We start from the raw sequence: 25,978 nt of genomic DNA, 5'->3' as shown, positions 1-25,978 counted from the left end.
TTTGGGACACTGACCTGACTGCTGCTGCTGGATGGCTCAGAGAGCAGTCATAATAATAGAAAGGTTAAATGTGTTCATTACTGCGTTATAATCGATCAGTATTACCATATGCTGAAGAGGCAATTAAACTCAGTGTTGTAGCACCAGAACCCTCAGCCAATGACGTGTAGCAGTTATTTATTCAGCGCTGTTTAAATGCCTGCTTTTTAATTGGTAACTTTTCATTTTAATTGTGTGTGTGTGTGTGTGTGTGTGTGTTTGTGTTTCACCTCACTTCACTCCCTGCCTATAAATCCTCTCGGCTGACTGAGTGAACAGTGTGGAGGTTAATTCACTTCCAGCTCAGTCAAGCCTTGTAAATTAATAAGAGAGAGTATTAATCCACTGCCAGCATATTCATGAAAAGAAAAAGAGCTCCAGTAAATACATTTTAGTGGGATGATGTTACAGCATAACTACAAGCCCAGGGGGAAATATCACAATGATACCGCTGGCTGTTATAAAGTGAGTAACATAGACTCAATACAAGCTGCTGGAGGGAGGTGTGGTGATAAACGAATCAGTGTAATTTAGCTGCAATTCAGACAAACAAACATAATTTTGGCAATGTGTCTCAGTAGCTATACAGTTACATTTGACTTTAGCTGCAATGCATTTGAGCCCTATAAACTGCCATTTAATGGGATCTTTAAAGATTTATAGATCATAAACACCTAACCTCCCTGGATCACCTTAGACCCCCGTAAGAGACAACATGAGATCAAGTTAATTTACAGAATAATCATTCAGGATTCTTCTAAAATCTGCAAACATCCAAGACCTATTAACGCTCTTAATTCAGAATTTTTTTTGCAGGTTTCGCATTATTAATCTCTGACTTGTCTTTGGAAGGCTGTCAAAAAAGGTTACTAAGTACAATCCAATGCCAATAGGCTACTTTTATACTTTCAACCAAGTACAAATTTGAACGCATGACTTTTACTTGCAACAAAGTATTTCTACACACTGAGGTTACACACACAGACAGACAAATGCTTTATTTGTATATTCCATGTATGTACGTTGAGAGCAATGTGTACATACATGGCCAATAAAGCTGATTCTGAATGATTTGAAGAATTGGGGTGTAATATTGAATTGTGTTTTACTCATAATTTAAGTGTGAAAAGGACCAAACACATCAGAGTGAGAGCAGCGTGTGTCATATACGGTAGTCTAATGCGCTTGCGCAGATACTGGGGGTTATACGGGAGTTCCAGATGCATGTATAGTGAGACACACGGTGATCCATTAAACGGAGTTGAGCAAACTAAGAAGCCTCCATTGCTTTACTTCACAGCGTGAGTGATGCCAACTGTGTTGCCAGTTTTCTCCCCCGCGTCCAGTTTGTATCCTCCCACCGGTCACAGCAGCATGGGCGGAGTGACCTTATAGCCAGAGGCCTGGCACCAGTACACGGCTTAAAGTCTGTCTGCTCCTGGGTTGAGGTTTAACAGTTGGCACCAGATTCATTTTGTGTTGTTGTTGTTGTCGTAGTTTGTATTTCCAGCGGCCATGAGCACGGACAAGCAGAAGCAGGAGTGCCCGGGATCTCTGTCCCCATCCAAACCCCCGAGGATGCCCAAGTGCTCCCGCTGTAGGAACCACGGCTACGTGTCTCCTCTGAAGGGCCACAAACGCTTCTGCAACTGGAGGGACTGCCAGTGTCCCAAATGTAAACTGATAGCTGAGAGGCAGAGAGTCATGGCGGCCCAGGTAACCTTTGGTTTTTAAAAACGATTAGCGCGCGCTAACGCTTGAGCCAAACTCAAAAGTTACGTTCAGCTTTTAAAGTGAATATTGTGACGTAAAAACAAGTTGTTTCCACGGTGTGAAACGGGAAATACAACACGTAATTGTTTTAGATAACATTTTGATGTATGTTTGTTTTATTTTATTTATTGATTTAATTTGTGTACCAACAAAGACACCTGAAGTGTCAACCTAGCTAGCTTAAAACCTGCATGAATGTTAGCTGTCGTAAACCTAATGTGTGCTTTTTAGAAATGTTTTTGTATGTTGTTACACTTGTTGCTTACCGCAAACAGTTAATACACATATATTAATTAAACGTTATGCTACATATATATATATATATATATATATATATATATATATATATATATATATATATATATATATATATATATATATGGCAGCTACATTATTGTGGTCATTTGCTTTGTAGATTGTAGCTTTGAAGTAACAGTTTAGGTTGTTTTTTTTCAACGCCATTTTTGGGTAGGCTCATTGGTAGGTACATTTTTTGTGATTCAGTAAATCTATTTATATATTTTAAAACTATGGCAAGTGGAAAACACACTGGTGTATAGATAGATAGAAGTAGATATATAAAGAGATGGTAGGCCTACTTTATGTGTCCCAATGTAAATTTGACAGTAGCACAAGTCACATCAGTCAAAAACAACCAAACAAAAAACAAACAAATATTCATTTAATAGTGGTTAAATTAGCTGAAACAAGCATCCAACTGAGGCTTTTATCTATCCTTTTTCTTCTTAATTAATTAAGCGTTCAATAAAAATTCGATTTCCCAGAGACCAATGTTACATGTTCAATAAATCCCAACAAATTCCATATTCGTGAGAGAACAATAATGTATCGCAATAAATTACTTATTATGTATGTATTATTATTATAACATTTTTTTTTATCATTATCTTTGCATTATCAAGCAGGTGAGTCTGTCATAAATCATAAGTAGATCCGGCTAATGTTTTGTTTTTATTTCATCTCCTCCCCTCCAGGTCGCCCTGAGGCGGCAGCAGGCTCAGGAAGAGGAGCTTGGGATTTGTAGTCCGGTGGCTATGTCCGGTCCCGAGGTGATGGTGAAGAATGAAGCTGCAGCAGATTGCTTGTTCTCTGAGGAGGGAGGAGCTCCTTCACCAACTCCTTCTCTTGCTGTCACAGGTGAGTTATCGTGTACTGTGTCACACCACTAATGTAGCCGATAGCTGCTCATACAGCTGCACAGGTCTTTCTATGGGTGTGTGCAAATACAACAAAACATTTGTTTAGTGTCTGTTTAGTCTACTGTGATTGTAAAACAATAAAACACCCAAAAAGTCAAGAATACTTTGAAAGATATCATCCATAAGAGACGTTTTTCATGGGAAAATCTGTGAAAATCAAATTTGATTTTGGTGGCAGCGGCATGAAAGGGCCGTCGGTGGAGGCAGACACAGATATGGTGTTCCGTGTCGGCCTGATAGCAAACGTTAGGAGGTAGGAATATGACTGCGGTCAAGGCTGCTCGTGTCTTCTGCTTTGTGTTCATGTGAGGGTCAACCTTAAGTCTCTGGCTTGGCAACATAGAGGAAAAGACTGAGCTGGAAAAAGGAGTCGAGCACTCCGCGATCCGGTGATGACAAGACGCAGAACAGGGACAACAAATGTCATTATCTTTGGCGTCGGAGGTGCACACAGTGTCTTCATTGTGTAAGGGCGAAGGATCAGGGTCTGCCTGAGAAGAATGTGGCCTTGTTGATAAGGAAAGAACAACGGATAATGAGCAATGATGATGATGGTGATGGTAATACTCGACCAGAGAGGGCAACCCACATTCCTGCATTGTGATGGTGTGAATGATGTGGTAGGTCGGCTAATTTTGACGTCAAAAAACCCCTCCCACCTGCAGATGGTGCTGTTGATAGCGGTTTGAGCTGTGACGGGACAGCCAGAGAAGTTCAAGTCTTCTTTTCCTGTTTAATGATCGATCAAAAGATCTACTGCAAGCCGAATAATGTCAGGAAGTACTCAGCTGGGAAAATAAACACCTAAAAGTCAGCTTGAGCTCTGCTGTTGGGTGCATAATTCATAGTTTTACAAATTTACGTATTATTAATCCAAGTTACTAACCATACATAAATACATGCACGTAATCCTCAAATCCATATTTCAAATGCGATAATGATCTAAAATCCAGCCGCATGCGTCACACTTGAGCCTGAATTGATGTCGGGTGTCTTATTTGTTGTCTTTCTCTCTGTGTGCGTTGTTTTTGTCCAGCCAGCCGCTCAGCTTTGTCTCCCAGCGCGTCAGCTGGTGCCCGGGCTCACAGCGAGGGATCGTCAGACCTGCTGCTGGAGACGTCCTATTACAACTTCTACCAGCCGTCACGCTACCCAGCCTACTACGGCAACCTGTACAACTACCAGCAATACCAGGTGACTAACAATAACCACTCCGCTGTTTGCTAATAACAGTCAGACTCTACCTGGAGCCTTTTTTAAAGGGCTCAAAGTACTGTCGCTATATCACATGCTGGTCCTTTCTGTTGGTTGCCTGTAATGTGGTGAGGGTTTTGTGCCACTGCAGGGGAAACGTATGTGTGCCTTAACTACAATTCATAATCTTATTTAAATTGGAAATACTGACTTGGTAACAAAACACATTTATGTTTGCTGAAGTACTCAGAATCCTTTCAATACAAAGTGTAAGTCGTGTGAAAGTAAAAAGGCAGATTGTTAGAAACGTCTCTCAAACATTGTTCTGTCCCAAAGTGATGTTACATACGAGTCTCTGCTCTGTGTTAAAGGTGACGGACTGGTATCATATGTGTGTGTGTGTGTCCACATGTGTGTGTGTGTGTGTGGGTGTGTGTTGGAGGGGTAACTTTACATCTGAGCTGCTTCATGCCACAGAAACAGGAGATAAGCTGCTTAGCTACGAATCCCCTCAGCATGAACAAGGCTTACTTTCCATTACCTCGTCAGATAACTTGTCACAGTAATATGAAGCGAGTCGACTGTGTGAAGGCACAGCTGGAAGAGACAGACGTAGCTCCAAATATTCGCCTCAGCAAATCGTCTGTCACACCAAAATGATTTGTCTCTGGGATGAAAAGTAGTCAACCTCAAACCCCTAAAACAAAGTTCCAGTCCCGTGTGGTCCTAGCCATGAGCTGAAGTGACCTCAAAATATTCTTTAAAGTGACTACAAGGGACTTTCATTTTGTGGACTAAAGTGGTCGTGTTTCTGAGCACCAGAGTCCTTTTTAGAAAACCTCTCATTTCACTGATCAGGGTCTGACAGTCTGCTCCTCTCGGTCCTGGTTCTGGTTCTCTCGAGCCTCCCTTCCCTCCAGCGGGCCCAGCAGTACGGCCTGGGTGTCCGACCCCATGACAGCGATGACGAGCATTAAGAATAACTACATAGAAATAGAAACTAAACCTGTTTCATTACCAGTTAGATCTGCAACATAAATCGGCACGTTTAGGAAGCCGGAGCCAGAAAGTATTTTGCATTTCTGCTTGATAAACGATTGATCAATTATCAAAATGTATTCTTTTTCTTGTCACATGAATTAATGAACTAAATAAAAGTGTCCTGGTACAGAAAATAACAGACTTACAGAACACAAAGAGAAAGCTCATTTTATTTTGAATAAAAAAAGGGAGGAGGCGTCACTTTGATGTGACAGTGATGTAACTGGTGCATGTGTAGTCAACCTTGTGGGCACTAGAAGTTCATTTTCTTCACGTGTGGAAGTGATTCATATCATTTTTTTTATTTCTTTGTTTTCCTTCGAGATGGATGAGTGTCTGCTTTAATGTCGGCACTTACGGAACAACGTAGGACACATCGGGGAGACGGTGCCCAGCGTTCACCCGCCTCACTCACCCATCTGTGTGTTCACACTGATTCATGCGTGAATGTGTCTCTATTGTGTCAAACTGGGATGAGCTTGTGCGTGATTAGAGCTATAACTCTCGGATGAGGTGGGTTGTTTTTTTATGAACAGCATTTGTCCACCTCTGCTCTCTCCTCTCCGCTCGCTCTCTCGGTTTCCCCTCAATAGCAACATCTAGTTTTGGGGTCACTGCCTCCGCTAACCTGCCAGCGCACAGCACGAGAGCCTGAATTGCAAAGGTTAATGGTATTGTCTGTCGGCGGAGGAGCAGGCCGCTATGCCTCGGCGCTCGAAGGAGAAAGTGAGCATATTAATGCTAATCAGTTAGCACTCTTTAGCATAATTTAGCCATCCTCCTTTGTGATTTATGATATTTTTAGTGAAGTTGAGAGGGCGACGTGCTACGTTTATTCAAATTCAGGGACTACTTTATTAGATTTCTTTTAGCATGAAGAGCTCATTGTTTGAAGATGAGTTTCAAGCATTGTACCACAAACACACAGTTGCACAATTTTTAACTAGAAAGTGAAGTTTTTTTTATTGCCTTATCCACTGGCGAAAAGAAAAATATTTCCTCCTTTACCCGTCCTAATCCTCCACAATTTAAAGGCTTATATCTGCTATTTGCATCCCCAACTGAGGTGCTTATCCTTGAGTTACTCAATTTAGATTTTGTCTCCATGTTTGCTGTTGAAGCACTTATCTGTGGTCTCTCTGCTCCATCCGGAGAGCTGTGACGTCTTTTCTCTTTGACTTTCTGTCCACTGAGTTAGTTTCTGAAGGTGTCACTCTAATCTCCGCCATAGCATCTGGTGAAAGTGTCATTTTCATTTTTTTAACAAGTATACAATGAATACAAATTTCGTTATTAAAATAGCAATTCTCACCTTCATTATTTTGAGTTCTGTTGCTCTAGAGCCTCATGCTGGTTTCACTCAAGTGTTGATGATGGAGAGAACCGTAGTGGATGTTTATTGATGTTAATAGTTATAGCTATTTATCTGCCGTTATCTATTGTTTTGCAAGTGCATCTGCAACTCACCGCCATATTGTTAACACTGAATTCCTAATGTTTTGCCAGTTAGTTTGCTCATTTATTGACCTAAATACCACAATACGAAGAGTTAATACAAATAAAACAACTGAACAGAATGAAATAAAAACATTCGGTCCAAACAATATTCCACACAAAGTACAACACTACACTGACTTCTTGCAAGATCTCAATTCATTTGTTCATTTTGCAATTACAGTCGATGGTTTGCAGCAGATTTAGGTTCGTAGGTTGTTGTCAACCTCTTTGAATAAACATTTCCTTAAAATCCTGATCAATCTCAACGACAGTGATTATCCTAATAAAGTGATCTGGAGGTGTTGGGCTCTCCACGCTCCTAAATCAAAAACCCCACAAGGAAACAGTGTGGTCTTTATCAGTGTAAGGCCATCTACCTGCTCTCCTCTCCTGTGCACTCAGTGGTGCTTGGCTGTCATGCAGGTGGATGATGATAGTATAAGGGTGGTGTAGAGCTTCCAGACAGGAGATGGTGCCAGATAAGAAGACCGGCCCCTCTCAGGGAGGTAAGGAAGCCCCCCCAGGAGTCTGCAGGTTAGCCAGTGAGTGTGGAGGAAGGACTGTGGATGTGTGGCAGCTTTTACCTCAAGGCCATTTCTTTACCTTTCTCATGTTCTGTGCCATGAACATGCATTTAGAAACGGAGGTCTGAGGGTCTTCATTTGTCAAGTTATCACCAAGTCATCCATGAATCTGACAGCCGGACTGTTGCTTGTGCAGAACGCCTCTCAGAATTCATCTCAAGCTAAAATAAAATCATAAAGAAGCAGATATTCCGTCACATTCTGTTTCCGCCTTAACCACCACCTCTCTGATAATCTGTGCAACGCTACACAGAATATGAGGCTCAGCTTGGCTGTGGGGTCACTGCTCAGTGGGATTTTTGGAAACGTGAGATTGAATTTCCTTTTTAAAACAACTGAACGGTGACTCACGGGCAGCTCATGGGGTAGAAACGAAGACGCTTAATCAATCGTATGAGGTCGAGAAGTAATCTAAAAGAACACAAGAGGCAATATGTCAACAACAGTATGCGCACACACACGAAACAACATTACTGTAGAGCTCAAGTAGTGAGAGGGTGTTATGAGTGTTCTGTAGCATATCTGACGTGATGAACACTCCCAGGGAACTGGGATTGGTTTGGCCTTTGGCTGTTGGGAGGATGGTAGTAATAGACTCACTTTAGAGGTATTTACACATAATGTTACCCAACATGTTCAGTGTTGATATCATTTACTGGAAAACCCATGACCCACCTGAGTAGTGGGTAGTACTGTACGAGAGGGTCTCGAAGCTTTGACTTCTCAGGTGCATTCCCGGGAACCGTAAAGCCTAAACATATCAATGACGCTAGGTGTCAACAGTGGTGGAAGAAGTACTCAAATCTTTGACTTTTTATCGTGTGGCTGTGGCTCAAGGGGTAGAGCGGGCCGTCCTTTAATCACAAGGTTGTCGGTTTGATCCCCGGCTCCGACTGTCTGTGTGTGGAAGTGTCCTTGAGCGAGACATGGGCCAAGAAATAATCATATTTTGTAGCGGAACTGAATCACGTGTCAGATTTCACTCTCCTTAACTTTACCAGATCGGTCTTTGGGCCTTGGCGGAGGACTGAGATCATGCAGATCTATGATTGGTCGGGGACCATCGTGTCTTTTTAATGGGTAATGTTAGTATGGATGGTTGGAAAGGTATATTGGTCAGTGGATGAGAATATGGATCGAATGGTTAAATAACTCTGCAAAGCTACACATTATAGTTCAAACAGTAATCCCCCCACCACAGTGCACTGAGAAGGGTTTGGCAGCGATACTCTGTGTGGATCTGTCTGTGAACCTTTTCTATCAGCAAACTTTCACTGGGACAGTTTTGTTTGTCTGCATGTGTCCTGCAAACCGTAAGCTTATCGTGCACTTTCAAGACTCCGGTCCAATCTCTATTGTATTTTTCACGGCCTAATACAAGAGCAGAGTGTAGCTCAAATAACAGTTTATAAAGCTGTCGCGGAATTGATGGTGTGGCCAATACGGGTGACATATTACAGGCTGACAGAAATCAAATTCCATAAAAGTGAAATTGAAAAGAGGCGGCCTTGCTGCTGAGTAGACGGCTCGCTTTAAAGTTTTCAGAGGGCTGGAGAACGCCAGCGCTGCGTGTTGCAGCCCATTTTTCGAACAAGCCTCGGACGTGTGAACTCAAACCGCTGATATTATTTCATCTCTGGCTTCTTCCTGGCAGGTTAGGCTGTAACGTGTTGCCTGTGAATATCTGATGGCCGATTTGGAGGATTGTGCAGTCAAACATATGTGAACAATAGTGTTTATATTGAATTAGAAAATTCTGGGGGTTATGTAGTTTGTTATAAAAGAAATACCCGTATGTTGCAATCTAAGCTAAAATGGAAAACATTCTCTTCTTCCAGCTTCAACAATGGAAAGATTTGTTGCTTTTCTCGGTCATTTGTGATATTAAACAGAATATTTTGAGATTTTGGACTGTTGATCAGATCAAACAACACATTTGATGTCGTCACCTTGTGTTTTAGGAAATATTTCGCAATTTTCTGATATTTTTAATGCTTAACAATTGTTTGAGAAAAGCAGATTAATTGACAAAATAAGTGTTAGTTGCAGCCCTATTGTAGTTTGAGTCTTGAAATGACCAAACATAGAGTCACCAAAACCCAACTCGAGTCTCTGTTGGATGTAAGAAGCTCTCCTGGGACCTGTACTACGAAGCGAGTTCAACATACCCGGGGTATCTTTTGGTTATCTAGTGTAACTAACCGTATCAGCCGCGATCCGCGCTCAGCGGTTCCACGAAGCTGGTTATCAACTTGGTACGTCAACCCTGCGTTTCTCCATCTGGTTATGAGCGAGTTCACATAAAGGTGCAGCATAGAACGAGTAAGAAGAGAACCTCCATCCCAGAGTTAACCCTGAAGTTACGTGTTTTTGTGTCGTCTTGTATGAAGCAGATGCCTCATGCTGATGGCCGCCTGTCCAGCCACAACATGTCCTCTCAGTACCGCATGCATTCCTACTACCCAGCAGCCACCTACCTGACTCAAGGCCTGGGCCCCAGCACCTGCGCGCCGCCCCTCTTCAGCCTGGACGACAACAACATCAACTGCTCTGAGACCATGGCAGCCTGTGAGTGACACACGGAGACACTCGCACACACTTCTCAAGCCCCATAAAGTTTTATCCAGACTTTATCTACAGTGTGGTTAAGTACATTCAAGGGAGGATTGCACTCAAGTTTAGAGCGCCATAAAAGTTGTAAGATGAAATTCATCTAAAGTGAAGCTTTTTCACTTTTACTATACTTACTTTTTGTACTTTACTTCACATGCACAACTGTGTGCAGCAGGTCTGAAAGTTGAAAGTTGATTTAAATTACAATCAGCTGTTCAGCCTTACCCACTTCTTATTCACAGTTATTCATGGTAGTTAAAAAAATCACCGAAAAAAATAATCAATTTTAAAACAACCGCGAAACTGTCCTGACAGTGCAGCTCTGTTTGTTGTTGTTGTTTGGAGATGATGTAGATCTGATATCTGATCTCTGGCTCTCTACGGCCAACGACCTGAGATTGAGATCTCTGCTGAGCACGGCTGCCTGGATTCTCAGTCGCTATGAATGGGGGTAAATCAGATTGTGTGCATTGCTTAATACGTTCAATAAAGTATTCGTGGAACTCTGCAAGGAATGTGCGTAACTGAGCGATGAGAGTGAGATAAGAGGGACGATCCTGCACGATGCAGAGACGCATCCTGCAGTAAGTGTGATATGTCAAAACCTGGCGGTGTGGTTGCAGAATGCAACCAGCTGAATACCCCTCAGCTGGGAGAACTACGGTGGCCTTCAGGTGACACAAAAGCACGAAAGGCTCAGCGTTTGGTTTGTCCGTTCTTGGCTACTGTAGAAACATGGCGCAACACTGTGCCGGTCTTTATTTTACTTTAACTCCAGTCGTCCTACCCTCCCGAGACATTCAGGTGTGCTGAGATATTTTTAAGTTATGCGGAGCTTTAAATGCGTAAAATCAGGCGCGACTCTTCTTGTTATTAACCAACTCTGTCCGGTGTTACCTGGTTTGTCTTGAACGGGTTGTGATTGACAGACGACAGGTCCTGTTAGTTGTCCCTTTTCATTTTCTATTTTATTTCGAATTAAATAAGAGTGAAGAATCCTAAAAGGATTTGTTCTTCCAATTTATTATCTTTTAATGATGTTTCTTTAAAAACTACAATAAAAATACCATCCAGCGTAAAACGAGGGAAAAAAAGGTAATTTTCTCTTCGGGAATTAAAAGATGATGGTGATCAGTTAAAGAGCAGTGGTTTTGTATATTATTACTCATTTGTGAAGATGCCACCAGCATCACAAACCTAAAGACCCCCACAGCTTCCCTTTTACCTGCATTTGTTTATGACTTTCACCTGTACGTTTCCTGTGAGGGTCCCGAGTCAGCGCCCCGCCGTGAGTCTCCACGCTCCATTACAAGATGACAACACTCTCCGCGGGTGGTCCCACAACCGACTCCAAAACCAGAGAAACAAAACACCTAAATCAGTGTTTTGTTTCTGGCTTGTGACCCTTTAAAAGGACACAATATTTACTTGCAACACCTCAAAATGAATCTTAACATTGGACACCAAGAGTCTTCTTTCTTTGACACTGCGGGATAAAACTTACGAAAATAATACTTTTGAATAATCCATCTTTGGCATGAATTACAATATTTTTGAGGCCTTGAGGGGTAAATTTATCGAGTATTTCATAAGAAAAAAGTCTAATATTTCAGACACGGTGGAGAAAATAGTCTGTTTTGCAGGAGAAATGTTCCTTCTTTCTAATTCTGTTTTGTTTCACCTTCATGAATATCTGTACTGTGTCTAACACTGTAATAATGTAATCAGAAGTAGGGCCTGCCACAGAATGGCATTCCCATACAACAATTAGTTTTCAGTATCTCTCGTCAGACAGTGGGAGGAAGTTTGTTTGAGGTTTTTATTGAGTCAGTCGAAACATTTGGTGTCTAATTGGTGCAACCACTGTCTATTTCAGTGTGTGTGTGTGTGTGTGTGTGTGTGTGGTATCTAAACAGGAGGCTTCCACCGACTGAAGAAGGATCCTGTTGTTTTATAAGAGCCTCTGTGTCTCAGATGTCTTTTCCTTGTCTGAACAGTCGTGTGTGCGTGTGCGTGTGCGTGTGCGTGTGTGTGTGTGTGTGCGTGTGTGTGTGTGTGTGTGTGTGTGTGCGCGTGTGTGCGTGCCAGGAGTCCTGGACTTTGTCCTTGATGTTGTTCCAACTCATATCTTATCAGCCGAGTCCAAATCACTCTGCAGGGTTGTCAGCATGTTGTTCTTGTAGAGCTTCACATAATGAACTCCTTATCTTTTTTGTTGCAAAAAGGCACAGTAGCTGTTTAACTTTTTTATTTTGCTACTACTGAGTTATTATGATCTGAATTACTATAATGCAGTGTCACTTATCCGGAGTGACATGGGGATTTATGTTCATATGGAGCTGAAACGGTTAGTCAGTTAGTGAGTAATTAATTGAGTCGTCAAATATTCTTTGTTTTTAAAATGAAATGAAAACCTTTGGGGGGGGAGGGGAGGGTTGGACTTGGGCTGCAACTAACTCTAATTTTGTTTTCAATTAACCATCATTCTGTTGATTACTTCCTTGATTAATCAAAAGTTCCCACAGCACACGGGGACGTCTTGCAATTGAAACAGTTTGATACCCTGAAAAATATTCAGTTTCCTGTCAAGAAAGACTGAAACCTGCAAATATTAACGCTTGAGAAGCTGTAACAATTACATTTTTTGTCATTCTTGTGATTTATCGATCATCAAAATAGTTTCTGATTAATATTCTGTCGATCGACTAATTGATTAAGTGACTAATTGCCAAATTTTGAATGTTTTCTAAAACAGTTAAAGTAAGGGGAGTAATGTTGTTTTAATTTAACGTTTGCTTCAGCCACATCTCCTTTTAATCGGTGGATTCTTCCGCTCTGACCGAACACGTTGTGAACCTCCGGATCATCCGAGAGGAGGAACGACCCGTGAGCCCACCTGCCCTCCTCCTCTTCTACCTGGCTGCCAAACAGCGGCCCGTCAGATTTATCTCCCTCCCAGGATACGGCTAATCAGTTGGCCAAATACAGAGATCCAAATAACCTTCAGGAGTGCCACGCTGTCCTTTCTTTCCCCCCCCCCCCCCCCCCCCCCCGCTGTCTCCGCAAAATTGCCTTCTGGAGTTAGTGAGCGGGAACAGTTAAGATTTACAAACAATGATGAAGCTTGTCATGCGTCTTTCTCCATCCGTCACGGCGGCCCGGGCGGAGCTGTGGGTAGAGCCGTCCCGGTGTTCTTCATAAAAGCCAGCTCTCTGTGAAATACGCCCCCCCGACCGGCCTGTTTACTGCCCCGCGCCTGTCAGCAGCACCGCCGCCGTAAATCGCAGAGCGGGAGGTGACAGCGCAGTCCATCAAACTCACCCCCACCACCACCACCTCCTCCTCCTCCCTCCATATATACACACACAGAGACACACACACTGTTTCTCCACAAACACTCACTTGTTCACCATGAGGCTCAGATGAGCTGCCTGTAAAGAGTTATGGCTGTTTCAGTCTTACGGGAGAGACGGCAGCTTCAAGCCGGGAGTCTGTCGGTGTTTACGTTCTCTCTTTCTTGTCCTTGTCCAGATTCAAAATTCAAACCCGCTCAAAGTTTGTACAGCACAGCAACTTTCCTTTCACGTACTTCTTCTTCTTTCTTTCTTTCTTCTTAAAGATTTATACGAATATCAGACCTCCGCTGCTCCGGCTCTACGTTTGTCTGTTTTGTTATATTGGTGTCAGCACGGAGCGCACACTCATTTAAATGCAAATCAGATCGTTGAGGTATTGCAGATGTTAATCCTGCTAATCGATAGACCTGTGTGAGCCCATTAAGTTAGAAATCCATTACTATCTTTCTAGATGATATTCTATTGATTTCTTTTCTTGCTTCAATCTATACTGTACTGTACACCAGAGTGAGTAACTGCGTATGAAGTCTGTCGTTTCGGGGTCTCCGCCTCCTCTGGAAAAAAAAAAGGAGTAAAAAAAATCAACAGTTTCTTTGTTTCGTGAGTAAAATGGGATTTACCTGCTTTCAGATCAGATTACTTCAAACTCACACACTCTCTCTCTCTCTCTCTCACACACACACACACACACACACACACACACACACACACTCGAGGCCGCACTCATTCTGATGATGTCAAAAAGGACTCTCACTCTTTCGGATGTATTAAACCCGAAACAAATCGAAACTTCCAACTCAAGAGGTGACCTTTTGTAAGGAAGTGCTGTTTCATGTCGTGTAGCAGCAAGAGTTCATTTCCTTTGGTCTCTGACAGGCTGAGAACATCACTCCGCTCACTGCATCTACTCTGTGTTGTGAGGAAAGCAAAGCAGAGAAGACTGTGGGTTTGTGGTGTGATGTCTTCTCAGCAATCTCTGCAATGACTACTGTATCAGCAAGTGTATTACTACTGTATTACTACTCACATCATTACGTTGTGGCATCTCCGTTATGATGGCAAAGTTTAGATTTAAACACGTTAATGTGACATATATATATATATAGAGACAATGATTATATATATCGTCTAGTCGTCAAAAACAAGTCATTTTTCAACCAAATCTAGTCGGGTTTTAACGCCTCAACAATCCCTGTGTTCATTGGGATTCATGCATACTAGCAATATCTTTGAGATTGCTTTAATGAGATTGCTGCTCAGTGTTGACTTTGGCCAGGAAACAGAAAAGATGCCCGTAGAAATTCCTTACAAATGATAAGTCTGCAAGTTCTCATGTCGATGAGACGGTGTGGCGGATAAACGGATCACAGTTTTTAGTTTTGAGTCCTTTTTTATAACCCAAAACTTTAAAATGAGATTTGTCTTGTCTGCTAATAAACCCCAGAAAGTATCCCCAACAAATGAATGCATTCTGTTTGAGACAATGACTCGATTCAACCTGTAAATAAGAGCCAGCAGCAGAGAAAGTGACCCTGCTGGGGCCCGTCGGGGCCTCATTGAGCGTGAGGCTGAGTGTCTCTCTTGGCTCTTGGTTACAGTGGAGAAGTCCTGTGTGGCCCCTCAGATTGTCTTTCCTTCCCTGCTGTGCTGCTAAGTGCCCTGAGAGCCTCCGGGGCCCGTGGATGGACTAAATACCAGTGTAATTGTCTGCTCGGGGCACAAGCACCGGTGTAATGTGTTGTACAACACCACCATTAACGGGGCCTGGGGCTGTACACGCATTAAAGGGCCGGGGCGGTGTAGTTTATGTCCTCTTGCCTTCACACTCTCTCTCTCAGCTGGACAGTGTGAGAGTGACATGAAACGTGATTCTATTAACTTCTGTTTTATCGTAGAGATAAAGTCCCTCCCCCTTCCGATGGACCACCATGGGACCTTATTTGGCAAAAGAACATGTCCCGTAATTGACGGCGAGAGACGAATATTTATTGTGATCCCGTTTGAATTGTTCCATTAATTACACATAATGATGTTCGGCGATTTAAAATATACTTTTGCACGTCAAGAAAGTCCCAGTTTGTCGTAGATTTGTTTGTCTGCACAGTGCACGTCACCAACACGGAGGTTACCGTAGCTATGTTCCACAAACATCGTGTTTTATCCAACGACTCTGTTTATCAGCCGGGAAGCGATAGAACGAGTAAGAATAGAAGAAGAACGTTGTTGGAGGAGTACATCCTGGTACAAGTCATCAAAGCTTCAGCGAGAGACGTCTCTTACTTGACTTTTGGGTGTGTTGTCTTTCTCATCACATATTTAATATCTTACACACGCGGTTTACGACAAAATGTGACTTTCTTGACGTGCAAAATTGTCTTTTAAATTGACAAACATCATATTTGTAATTCGTGGCACAATTCAGACAGGATCAAGAAAAGATTCTCGTTGTTGACTATCGTTCATATTTCTTCCCCCAAATAAAGTCCCACGTGGTCCACCGGAAGAGGCGGGACTTCACCTGCTGTTTTTTGTGCAGACAAAGATATACCAAACACAGTTATATTCAGATACATGTATATTTGTTTACATAAGTAAATAAACATACCTAACCCAGAGCTTTGCTTGAAAACGTCATGATGTCCTGACGTCTCTGCTTAATACAAACCCGGCTAGTTACGGTGCGTTCCTACCTAATCGTGCTCTCGTAGTCACTTTCCTTGCGTTGTTTTGAGCACTGAGTGACGGATGGCGTCGCCTTGGCAGCTCTCTGAAACAGCTGACCGCCTTGGATAAACACATCAGGCAGCGGTAGCCCCCCGCGGGACGCGTCCTTCTTTCCACAGCAATATATTTCACTCTTCCTGTGTCCTTTACTTTGGCATTTTTCTTACCCTGTCGACTCACAATGAATCTCTGCTTTAAAAAAAAGCTAATGATAGAAAAGTCCCGCACACATATTGATCGGGCCGCCTCGGCTCATTATTGCATATCCATAACTTTTCGACGAGGCGCGTCAAGAAGCCCGGCGATGGACTGACAGGCCATTTTGTGAGTTGATGGGGCACAGTAGCCGAAATGGAGATTTAGCATGGCGACGGGGGGGCGTGTCACTTCATCTTCATCGGGACAGATTGGTTAACAATGCGGGAGCAAAGGTTCCTCTCTGCTTAATTAGCCTTTGACCCCCCCCCCCCCCCCCCCGACACCGACGCCTTCTGTCAGCCCTGCGCCGGCCCTCCGCTCCACAGCAGACCGATGATGAGCGTTTAAGTGTTTTCTGACCCCCCGTAATGGCTGCATAACGGACTGCATCGTCTCAACGCATCTTCCTTTGCGAGATGAAAGAATGAGAAATACGTGGAGGATTTAACTCGCGCACCACAGTGGAATGAGTCGTCCTCATACATGATAATGCAAACGCTATTATTTGACTCTTTCTTTTGTTCTCCGATTAAAGTGTTCGATGTGGCTTGACATTAGTAGAAAGCTCGGCCGTCACTGTACGAGCTCTGTTGCGTTTGCTTCACCGGCAGCAGCAATATGTCAGAAGCCATAACTCGTGAGTGGAAAAATGCATTTGGTCGGTTTGTAAAACCTCAAGTGGATCGAACCAAATGAGAAATCTCAAGAAGAAACGTTGCTTCACAGCAGCAGAAAACACCAGATTGTCCTGGTGACATAGATCAGATATTTTAAGAAATGTAAACTTGCCTCTTTGACATTTAGTTTCTGCACATTTAGAAATGAAGTTATGCCGTGGTGGTCACTATTAGACGGATTACCTGAACATTGTGTACAGATGTTCATGGTACCCAGAGGATGAACTGTAGTGGCTTTGATGATCTCTTCCCAGCGAGTTTAAATGTTCACCCATCCAGCGAACTCGCTCAACATCTCGTCACTCTAGACGTCCGTGGTGATGAATGAATGAATCGTTGGTTGACATTTTGTGGTTGAGGGTGAAACATCTCCACAGCTGTTGGAGGCTTTACTCTGCATATTGTGCATTTATTAAGTGCTTTATTTTGTGTTTTATATCTTGATTTGCATCACCAGCATAATGAGGAAATGCTTTTCATGAACGTTGTGTTTTCGGTAAATATCGACAAAAGACGGGACGTATCTACTTTTACTGACCGAATCTTAAAAAGAAGAGTTTTTGGATCTTAAAACCAAAATCTTCTGCCTCAAAGCTCTGTGCTTTATACGACCACCTCCTCTCCGACTCAAGTGTTGCACAAAACAGCATTTAATCGACAAGAATAAAAGGGAGAGTAAATATCATCTCCAAAACGTGACAAAACAATGAAGTATATAACCATCATTTCTGGTGCAGCTTTGGGTTATGTATAAAAATTGTGCTTTGCATGAGATGCCTTAGTTCATTTACTGCACATACGATAACAGATAACAGTAGGAAACCATTGAAACCTCCTCTTTTCTGCATTGCTGCGACTTCATACTGTCATGAAGACTCGCAGAATTAGGACTCGGCTGTGAGCAGTGGTTTGAAACTGAGGGTGAAGGTCTGCGGTGTGAACATCAGCTGAGTGGCATGAGCCTCCACTGTTCAGCGCTCAGTATTTAAAGCCTGTCTGCTCTTTGACGGAGTTTTCTGGGCCATTAAGTCCTGCTGCCGGCCTGATGATGAGCAGCCGGACGCCCGATTGGTTTGTGGAGAGGCTGAGCCGTCCTCCGTCGGACCCCCTCGCTCTGACCAGGGCTTAGACACAGCTCGTATCATTTTAATGGGAGCCATTTAATCCCAGGCCAACCTTGTCGTGTGACAGGCAACGCTTCATTCTAAGGTTTGAATTTTTGTTCCCGTGCTGATGGCCTCCACTAAGTGCTCTCGTCCCTGGACAGCACTGGCAAATTCACACAGGTGATTGCTTTTGTTTTTGGTAACTTGCAGGTTGTGCATTGAATGTGGTCACACTTAGTAAATCGCAGACTGAGACACGGTTGAAAGCTCCAGAAAAGGCGAGTAAATGGTCCTTGAGTGAAGATTACTTTGTCAAACTTTCACACTTGATATCACGTTTAAAATCCCTTTTAATCTGGTTTAACAACGATAACAACATGCAGCCGGCCGTGGAGTGTGTCAGCATAATGAACTTAAATGAATGAGACTTGATTTCATTTACTTGAAATCACTCAAATTATTATGTTTCATACACTAAATGGCAAAAAAGTATACGGACACCTGAGCATTACACCTGTATGAGATTTGTTAATATATTTATTCTGCAGCTTTAACGGCCTCTATTCTTCTCTAGATGTTTAAACCTGCTTCGACTCAGACACGAGAGCATTAGTGAGTCCAACACGGATGTTTGGGAAGAAGTAAACCATTTCTTTACGGACCTGGCTTTCTTCATGGGGGTGTTTGTCATGTTGGAACAAGTAAAGGGCCTTCAACAAACTGTCCACTGTTTCAATGACTGACTAAACTATCATGTTGACTAAAGGGCTCAGCCCACATCACGAAAACACTTAAAAAGTAAGTGCTTAAGTGAAGGGGTGTCAATATTCCATAGTGTATGTTTCAATCAATGAGTTAGAGCTGAAACAACCCATTACTATGATGATTATTTATAATATTAGTCATTGTTGAAGCAAAGTTTCCAAACATTTCCTACTTCCTGCTTGTAAACGGTGTTGATTTGCATCTTTTGTAGACCGCCGCACCCACGAGGGTCACTGTGACCTCACAAAACACGCTTTTGGAAAAACCTCAAGAATGAATATGCAAATTCAGTTGTGACAATTTCACATAAATGTCTTAACAGGATACAATGATGACATTTTGCATGGACATACGTGGCTGTTGGAGACAAAGAACCGCAAGACAATCACTTTACTTTCTGTTTTATTTCCTTCAAATCTGATATCTTTTGGTTTCAGACTGTTTAAGATTAAACAATGAACCGAATAATTGAGAGGATAATCTGCAGATTAATGGAAATAATCGTTAGATGTCAGACAATGAAAATACATCATGGCTACATATTCATTACTCTGAATGATTGTAATATGTTGAATTTTGACAAGTAAACAGAGAAGCCATTGAAGTAACAAAGCTTGAGTTAATGATCAACAACAGCAACTGCATTAATACAGAATTATCATCAGTAAAGTTCATTTTTAAATGTTCTTCTAGATACGTCAGTAACTCGCATCACGTACAGTTTAATGCAGAGTCATGTGTACATGTGTGCGTACAGGCCTGTGTGTGTGTGTGTTTACTTAAGTGTTATCTACCCCTATGACCCTTGTGTACGGTGGATGAGTGTAGAGTATGAAACCCACAGAGAGAGCTTATCCTCGCTGCATCAGACTGAATTACCGTCTCTGCTCTCACATCTGGGCTTTTGTTCCCCTCTCTGGCAGCAGCAGAATGATTGCACCTTCATTCACTCCCTCCCTCCCTCCCTCACTCCCTCACTCCCTCCCTTCTCTTAACAGGACAAGTGGGAGGTTAAAAAAGCTTCCTTTTGTTATTCCACACAAAGACTGTTTAATAGTTTGGAAATCTTATATAGAGTGCTGAGTGACTGGGAAAAGGGCAAAAGTTCACTCAGCAGAATAAACTCTCTTTCAACATCACCAGCAGGTTAAGTTTGTCTTGTTACGAGCTTCTTCTTCTGTTTGTACGCAGTCTGACCCAACCAGTAGACTCTGTGTCACACATCAGCGTCTCTCTTTCCATGGTGTGGAGGAGTGCAGCTTTTACCACGCACTGCTGTAACAGCTGTCAACTCAAAGATACTCGTTTAATTCAGCCTGTACTTTCCAGAATGTGGGTTTTGGCAGCTCGTTGGTGCCAAAACCTCAACAACTTCAAACTGTAAGTGGCTGGTCTGCTGAGGGTTTTGTCCCCAAAGACATCGCTGCTTCACTCTGGTTTTAAGTGTCATTGACAGTGGTGGAAGTGCTTTTACTCCGGTACTTGTACTTTACTCGAGTATTACCATTGTATGCTACTATACTTCTACCCCACTACATTTCAGAGGCAAACATTGTTAAACATTTCCCTCCCCTGAGTGTTTCCAAGAGGTTTTATTGTTGTTCTCACAACAACACAGGACGCATTGCATTTTGTTTACTAGTTACACTGGTTGTTCCAGCCGAAGTCATTGCCTGTTGACAGCAAAGAACGTCCATTAATATTCCATATTAATATTAATACAAATTTTACTTTACATTCATCAGATGTCCTGAAACATGCTGACTCCAGATAAATTTCTCCGTAACCGCTGGACGTGTAAATATGCAACTGTTTGCCTTATTCACTGAAAAGATGACAATCATGTTGCTGCTTTTCTGCATTTTTATAATTGTAAATTAAATATTTTTTGGACCAAACAAGCAATTTCAAAGCCTCACTTAAAGATCTGAGAGCTCTGTTTTCTGACATGTTATCTTGATAAAACCGTGATAAATCGAAGATATAATACAAAATGTAATTGACAATAAAAGTAACTTGTTAATTGTCTAATTAGCTGCAGTCATAGGGTCAACAACAGGTGCTCTCTGGTGTTTCAGCGACATTAATCTGCACTAGACAGGAGAGCAGAGGACGGTCGGAGGCAGCGGAGAACATGTGTTCCAGCGGTGGGCCGTGATTTAATATCTCCGGTGAGACTAACGCGTCCAGTTGCTTCCAGCCTTTAATTACACGTCATAGATTTCCTGCTGATGAACAGAGAATTAACAGTGACCGGGGCTAATTCACAGCTGCTGCTCTCCGCTCCACCCACATGCTGTTATTGCTGTACAAGTGGACCGCCGAGAGCTGGCCGCACTTAGCTACACAAACATTAGTATTAACGATTGGGCTGCCAGTTTGGAATTGGTGACAAACTGCAGACGGGCAGGAATTGGAGTCCGAAACCAATCAGGAAGTTAATGGGGAGAAAAATGACTCCTCTTTTTGTCCCCCTCCCACCACTGCTGAGGAGGAGAGAGAGGGTGAGGGATGAGGAGGCGAATCAAGGAGTCAAGAGGATTCTGGGAAACACTGGACGTCAGCTTTTGTTAATGTTGTCTTCATCAGGAGGTTATTCTGAGTTATCTGAGGTTCTCATTTGACAATGTTAATACTCAAATATCGCCAGAAAGCAATAGAATATACATTGTTTCAATGTTTTTTGTGAGATAATACACCTTAAAACACAATTTCCTCATCTATCTACTACATTTCTCTCATTGGTCAGCTCTCCTTTTGAGAACTATTTAACTCTCGAATGATCAGGGCTGCAACTTATTGTTTGTTTTGATTGTTTTCAAGATTCAATCATCTGCAGATCATTTTCTTGATTCATTGATTAATCATTTGGTCTGTTAAAAAATATGTCTTGGTCTGTTGACCAACAGTCCAAACCCCAAAAGGATTCATTTAAAATGATATGAAACAGAAAAAAACAAGCAACTATTTAAATTTAAAAGCTGAAATCATTATTATTATTGAAAAAGTTGCTTCCTTAACACTTTTTTGGTTATGGCCACAATTTGTTTTTAGCAAAGTATTGAAATCTAGCATCAAATGTGTTCGTATATTATCGTTTTCTTATTCATGGATCAGATACTTACTGATTTAAATAATAAATTAGCAAAACAGTAATAACAGCAATCATAGTATTGTATTTAATTGAGGCAACATTCTTGTACGGCTGCTTGTGTTCAGACAATATTTAACATTTGAAACATGTTCCTTTTGTTGAATTAAATTAACATTTGTTACAAAAATAAGCCTTTATTCCTCAATGTAAGGAATCAGTAAAATATTGTTTTGGTATTTATACAGAATCTCAGAGAAAAAGGTCAAATATTACAAAAATAATAAAACCTTTCTTTGAAAAATACTTGATGGATTAAACAATTTATTGTGTCGCGCATAGCATTTCATAAATAGGAGGAAATAAAGCTGAAGAGATTAGTTGATTCATTGACAATCAATCCACAATAATTGACAATCAATTAGCATTTTACAAACAAAACAGGCAAGGCAAGTTTATTTGTATAGCACATTTCAACAACAAGGTAATTCAAAGTGCTTCACATAAAACCATTAAAAGCATCAAAACATAAGGCAAAAGAAAAGGAGATTTAAAAACAATTAAAGAAACAGTGTAAGAAATAAAATTCAGCAGTAAAATGCAGAAATGCAGGAAATTGATTAATATATGAATTGAATGTGGTTCAATTAAAGGCAGCAGCAAACAGAAAAGTCTTCAATCTTGATTTAAATGAGCTGAGGGTCTCAGCAGACCTGCAGCTTTCTGGGACTTTGTTCCAGATATGTGGAGCAGAACAACTGAACGCTGCTTCTCCATGTTTAGTTCTGACTCTGGGAACAGAAAGTAGACCGGTCCCAGACGACCTGAGGGGTCGGGATGGTTCATAAGGTAGCAGCAGATCAGAGATGTATTTTGGTCCTAAACCATTCAGTACTTTGTAAACCAACAGCAGGATTTTAAAGTCAAGTCTTTGTTGGACAGGAAGCCAGTGCGAAGACCTCAGAACTGGAGTGATGTGGTCCACCCTCCTGGTCTTAGTGAGGACTCGAGCTGCAGCGTTCTGAATCAGCTGCAGCTTTCTGACGGACTTTTTACAGAGACCTGTAAACACACCGTTACAGTAGTCCAGTCTGCTGAAGATAAATGCGTGGACAAGTTTTTCCAAATCCTGTTGAGACATAAGTCCTCTAATCCTTGATATATTCTTCAGGTGATAGTAGGCTGATTTTGTAATTGTCTTGATATGGCGGTTCAGGTTGAGGTCTGAATCCATAACTACACCTAGATTTCTGGCTTGGTTTGTGGGTTTTAACATCAGTGACTGAAGCTGAGCGGTGATTTTCAATTGTTCGTCCGTGGTACCAAAAACAATTACTTCTGTTTTATCTTTGTTTCATTGAAGAAAATTCTGGCACATCCAGTTGTTGATTTGTTCAATGCAGTTACCCAGCCCTTGTATGGGATTATAGTCCCCTGATGACATAGTTATGTAGATTTGTGTGTCGTCTGCATAATTATGATAACACACTTTGTTGTTTTCCATAATCTGAGCGAGTGGAAGCATGTAGATGTTGAACAGAAGAGGCCCCAGTATTGAACCTTGGGGAACACCACATGTCATTTTAGTCAGGGTGGGGAAAGTGGGAGGTCCAGTCCAAAGTATGGACCTGAAGTAGGTGCTGGGGAGGGAGGTAAAGACTCCTTGTCTAGGAAGGGTGGGGAAAGTGGGAGGTCCAGTCCAAAGTATGGACCTGAAGTAGGTGCTGGGGAGGGAGGTAAAGACTCCGCGTCTAGGAAGGGCAGGGAAAGTGGGAGATCGGAGTGGTATCATTCCCACACAGTCCATTTACCGCCACGTTTACTTCTAGTCTGTGGATTTTTGTTTCCAAGACTGCAATCTTCTGTAGGAGTTTGTAGTTGTCATCCGTGGAGAAGGGAGGCATCTTGCTGCTACTTAGCTTTAACTTAGCTGCTAGTTAGCATTAGCCAACAATCCAAATAGCTCGACGACTTTCCGACGGATTTGTTTTCACTCAAACGTTGAAGAGGGATGTATGTGATATATCTGGTAAGATATATGTGATATATCTGGCAAATTGCAGCAAGAAAATGCAAGAAAATGCAAGCAGAGGTGCAGAGGCAAGAGCAAGCAGCAAAGCAAACAATAATTAGCTCCAGCTCCTCAAACGTGAGACAAGACGTTACCTGTACGGGTGTTCATCACGACTTCCTGCCTTTATTGTTTGATCTTTGATCGTTAGTTGCAGCTCTACTATTTTTCTACTGGTCACAAGTCCTCAGTTAGTTTCTCTGGGAGCTTCCACACCGAACATGTTTAGTTCGGTTAAAACAAACTCATTAAAGACGCGATGAAGGTCCGCAGTAGTTGTTAAACCTAACACTTGAATCCCCGTACAGCCTGATGTCCTCACGGTGTTATGTTAGTGTGTGCGGTGGCTGTAGACGAGTGTTGAAACGTTTGGGTGCACACACAGTGTTGACTGTGAAAAGATCTTTTTGCTTTGTGCTCAGTGTCTTCCCTTTTTTGCTGACTGATTCAATTTGCTATAAATCGTGAAGAATCATTTAACCGTGCGGTCATATTCATATCAGGTGAAGACAGAGAGGAGCGTTCGTTGTGCTGATGATACGACTCTTCTCTGTCTCACTATAGTATTTCTCTTCTCCGTCTTTATTTACTCGCCTTACAGTACGAAGACATCTTTTATTTGATGTGTGCTGCTGCGCCTCCTGAGGCAATATGAATTTATCATGTTAATGACTTTGAGGAGTATCCAAGAAAATAAGATTTGTTGCTCAATACCTGAAAGGGAAATGAGAGTTTTGAGGTTTATTTACTTTATGAATACATATAAATACTGTACCGTAGTGTTTTGCATAATCAAGAAGTAGATATTACCCTAGTGGTGGTATTTTACCCAAAGATATTTCATAATGGCTCAGGTTGTGGTATAAATGTTGCTCTCGCATGGGAGACTTCCTGAGTCCTGTATCTGATGGGCTTCACCAGTTCACCCTTACTGGTGTCTAATACAGCAGGTCCTGTCAGTACCAACACCAGCACCAGCGTGAGGGTTTTATGGGAATACGACGGGCATGTGACGACTAGAAGTTACTCCGAATTTAAAAGTCAAACATAGCCAGTGGATCTTGGTCTATCAAAGAGTAAAGAGACTAAAGTAGTTTTATTGTGCGTGAATATTTAAAATTGGGAGAAAACTGGCTTAATTTTAACATAAAAATATGATTTAAGTTTAAATCGTCCAATTGATCTCTGATCAGAACTATTTTGTCTGTCTCGTCCCTGCAGCCTTCTCACCCAGCAGCACCACCACAGGTCACGACTCCTCCATGACCTGCAGGTCCCTCATGGTTAACTCCAACGAGTGCGACGCCGGTGGCGAGACGCCAAACTTCTCCGTGGGCTCCGTCATCGACGGTGACGCCACCAAATAAGCAAAGCTAAGGACGATATCGTGCGTACACTTGGATGTTCTTGCCAAAGCATTTCATGGTTCAGTGTTGCTGAACGGGTTCTCTGTTTCTGTCCCGGAGGCACGATATCGTCTGTGGTTGTCCAGGTTGTTTTCCTATATTTAGTTCATTTTTAGCTGTTAAATATTTTTGTTGAGGCCAGTTCAGCAACATACAAAGGTCTCAGAAAGATACTTAAAGAAAATACATGTACAAGTTCACAAATGCCAACATGCACGTACTTGAGAAGCACTTTCCAGAATTTAAAGATGACTAAAAATACCATAAATACGTCTTCTTTATTATTAATGATCAAGATTGGACCAAATTATTCAAACTAGACGGTGACTTGTTGTGTATTTGTAAAGTTGTACACTTGTTTTTTCTCTTTAGAAAGCAGCTGTTACGGCAGAGTTAAGTGTTATTGTTTTTTATCCAAAACAAAGAAGTGACACAACATGCAGAATAATGATATTAAAATCTTTCCAGCGCACCGTGATGTTGACCGGTGCAGTTTTCACACCGTGTGTTTGGTTAGATATTAGTGGAGGATCTTCGGGCAATCAGAAAACCGGCTTCGTGTTCCCTAAGATATATTTTTTGAGCTGAAAAACTGGAATCACTGTTACATCTCAAGCACTTAT

At 42.0% G+C, this 25,978-nt stretch overlaps 1 protein-coding gene across 1 annotated transcript; it reads left to right on the top strand.

The window, feature by feature from the left end:
* Positions 1-1,554: 1,554 nt before the first annotated feature.
* dmrt1 (doublesex and mab-3 related transcription factor 1) lies at positions 1,555-25,316 on the top strand (the record flags this gene model as incomplete). The annotated part of the gene is made up of 5 exons (XM_079270727.1): positions 1,555-1,755; positions 2,808-2,970; positions 4,069-4,226; positions 9,739-9,916; positions 25,171-25,316. The coding sequence occupies 5 exons, from the start codon at positions 1,555-1,557 to the stop codon at positions 25,314-25,316; spliced, it is 846 nt and encodes a 281-aa protein (XP_079126853.1).
* Positions 25,317-25,978: the final 662 nt, after the last annotated feature.

Source organism: Melanostigma gelatinosum (genome assembly GCF_949748355.1).
Source record: "Melanostigma gelatinosum genome assembly, chromosome: 6".
NCBI classification, from domain to species: domain Eukaryota; kingdom Metazoa; phylum Chordata; class Actinopteri; order Perciformes; family Zoarcidae; genus Melanostigma; species Melanostigma gelatinosum.
This window is presented reverse-complemented; position numbering and strand designations above follow the sequence as displayed.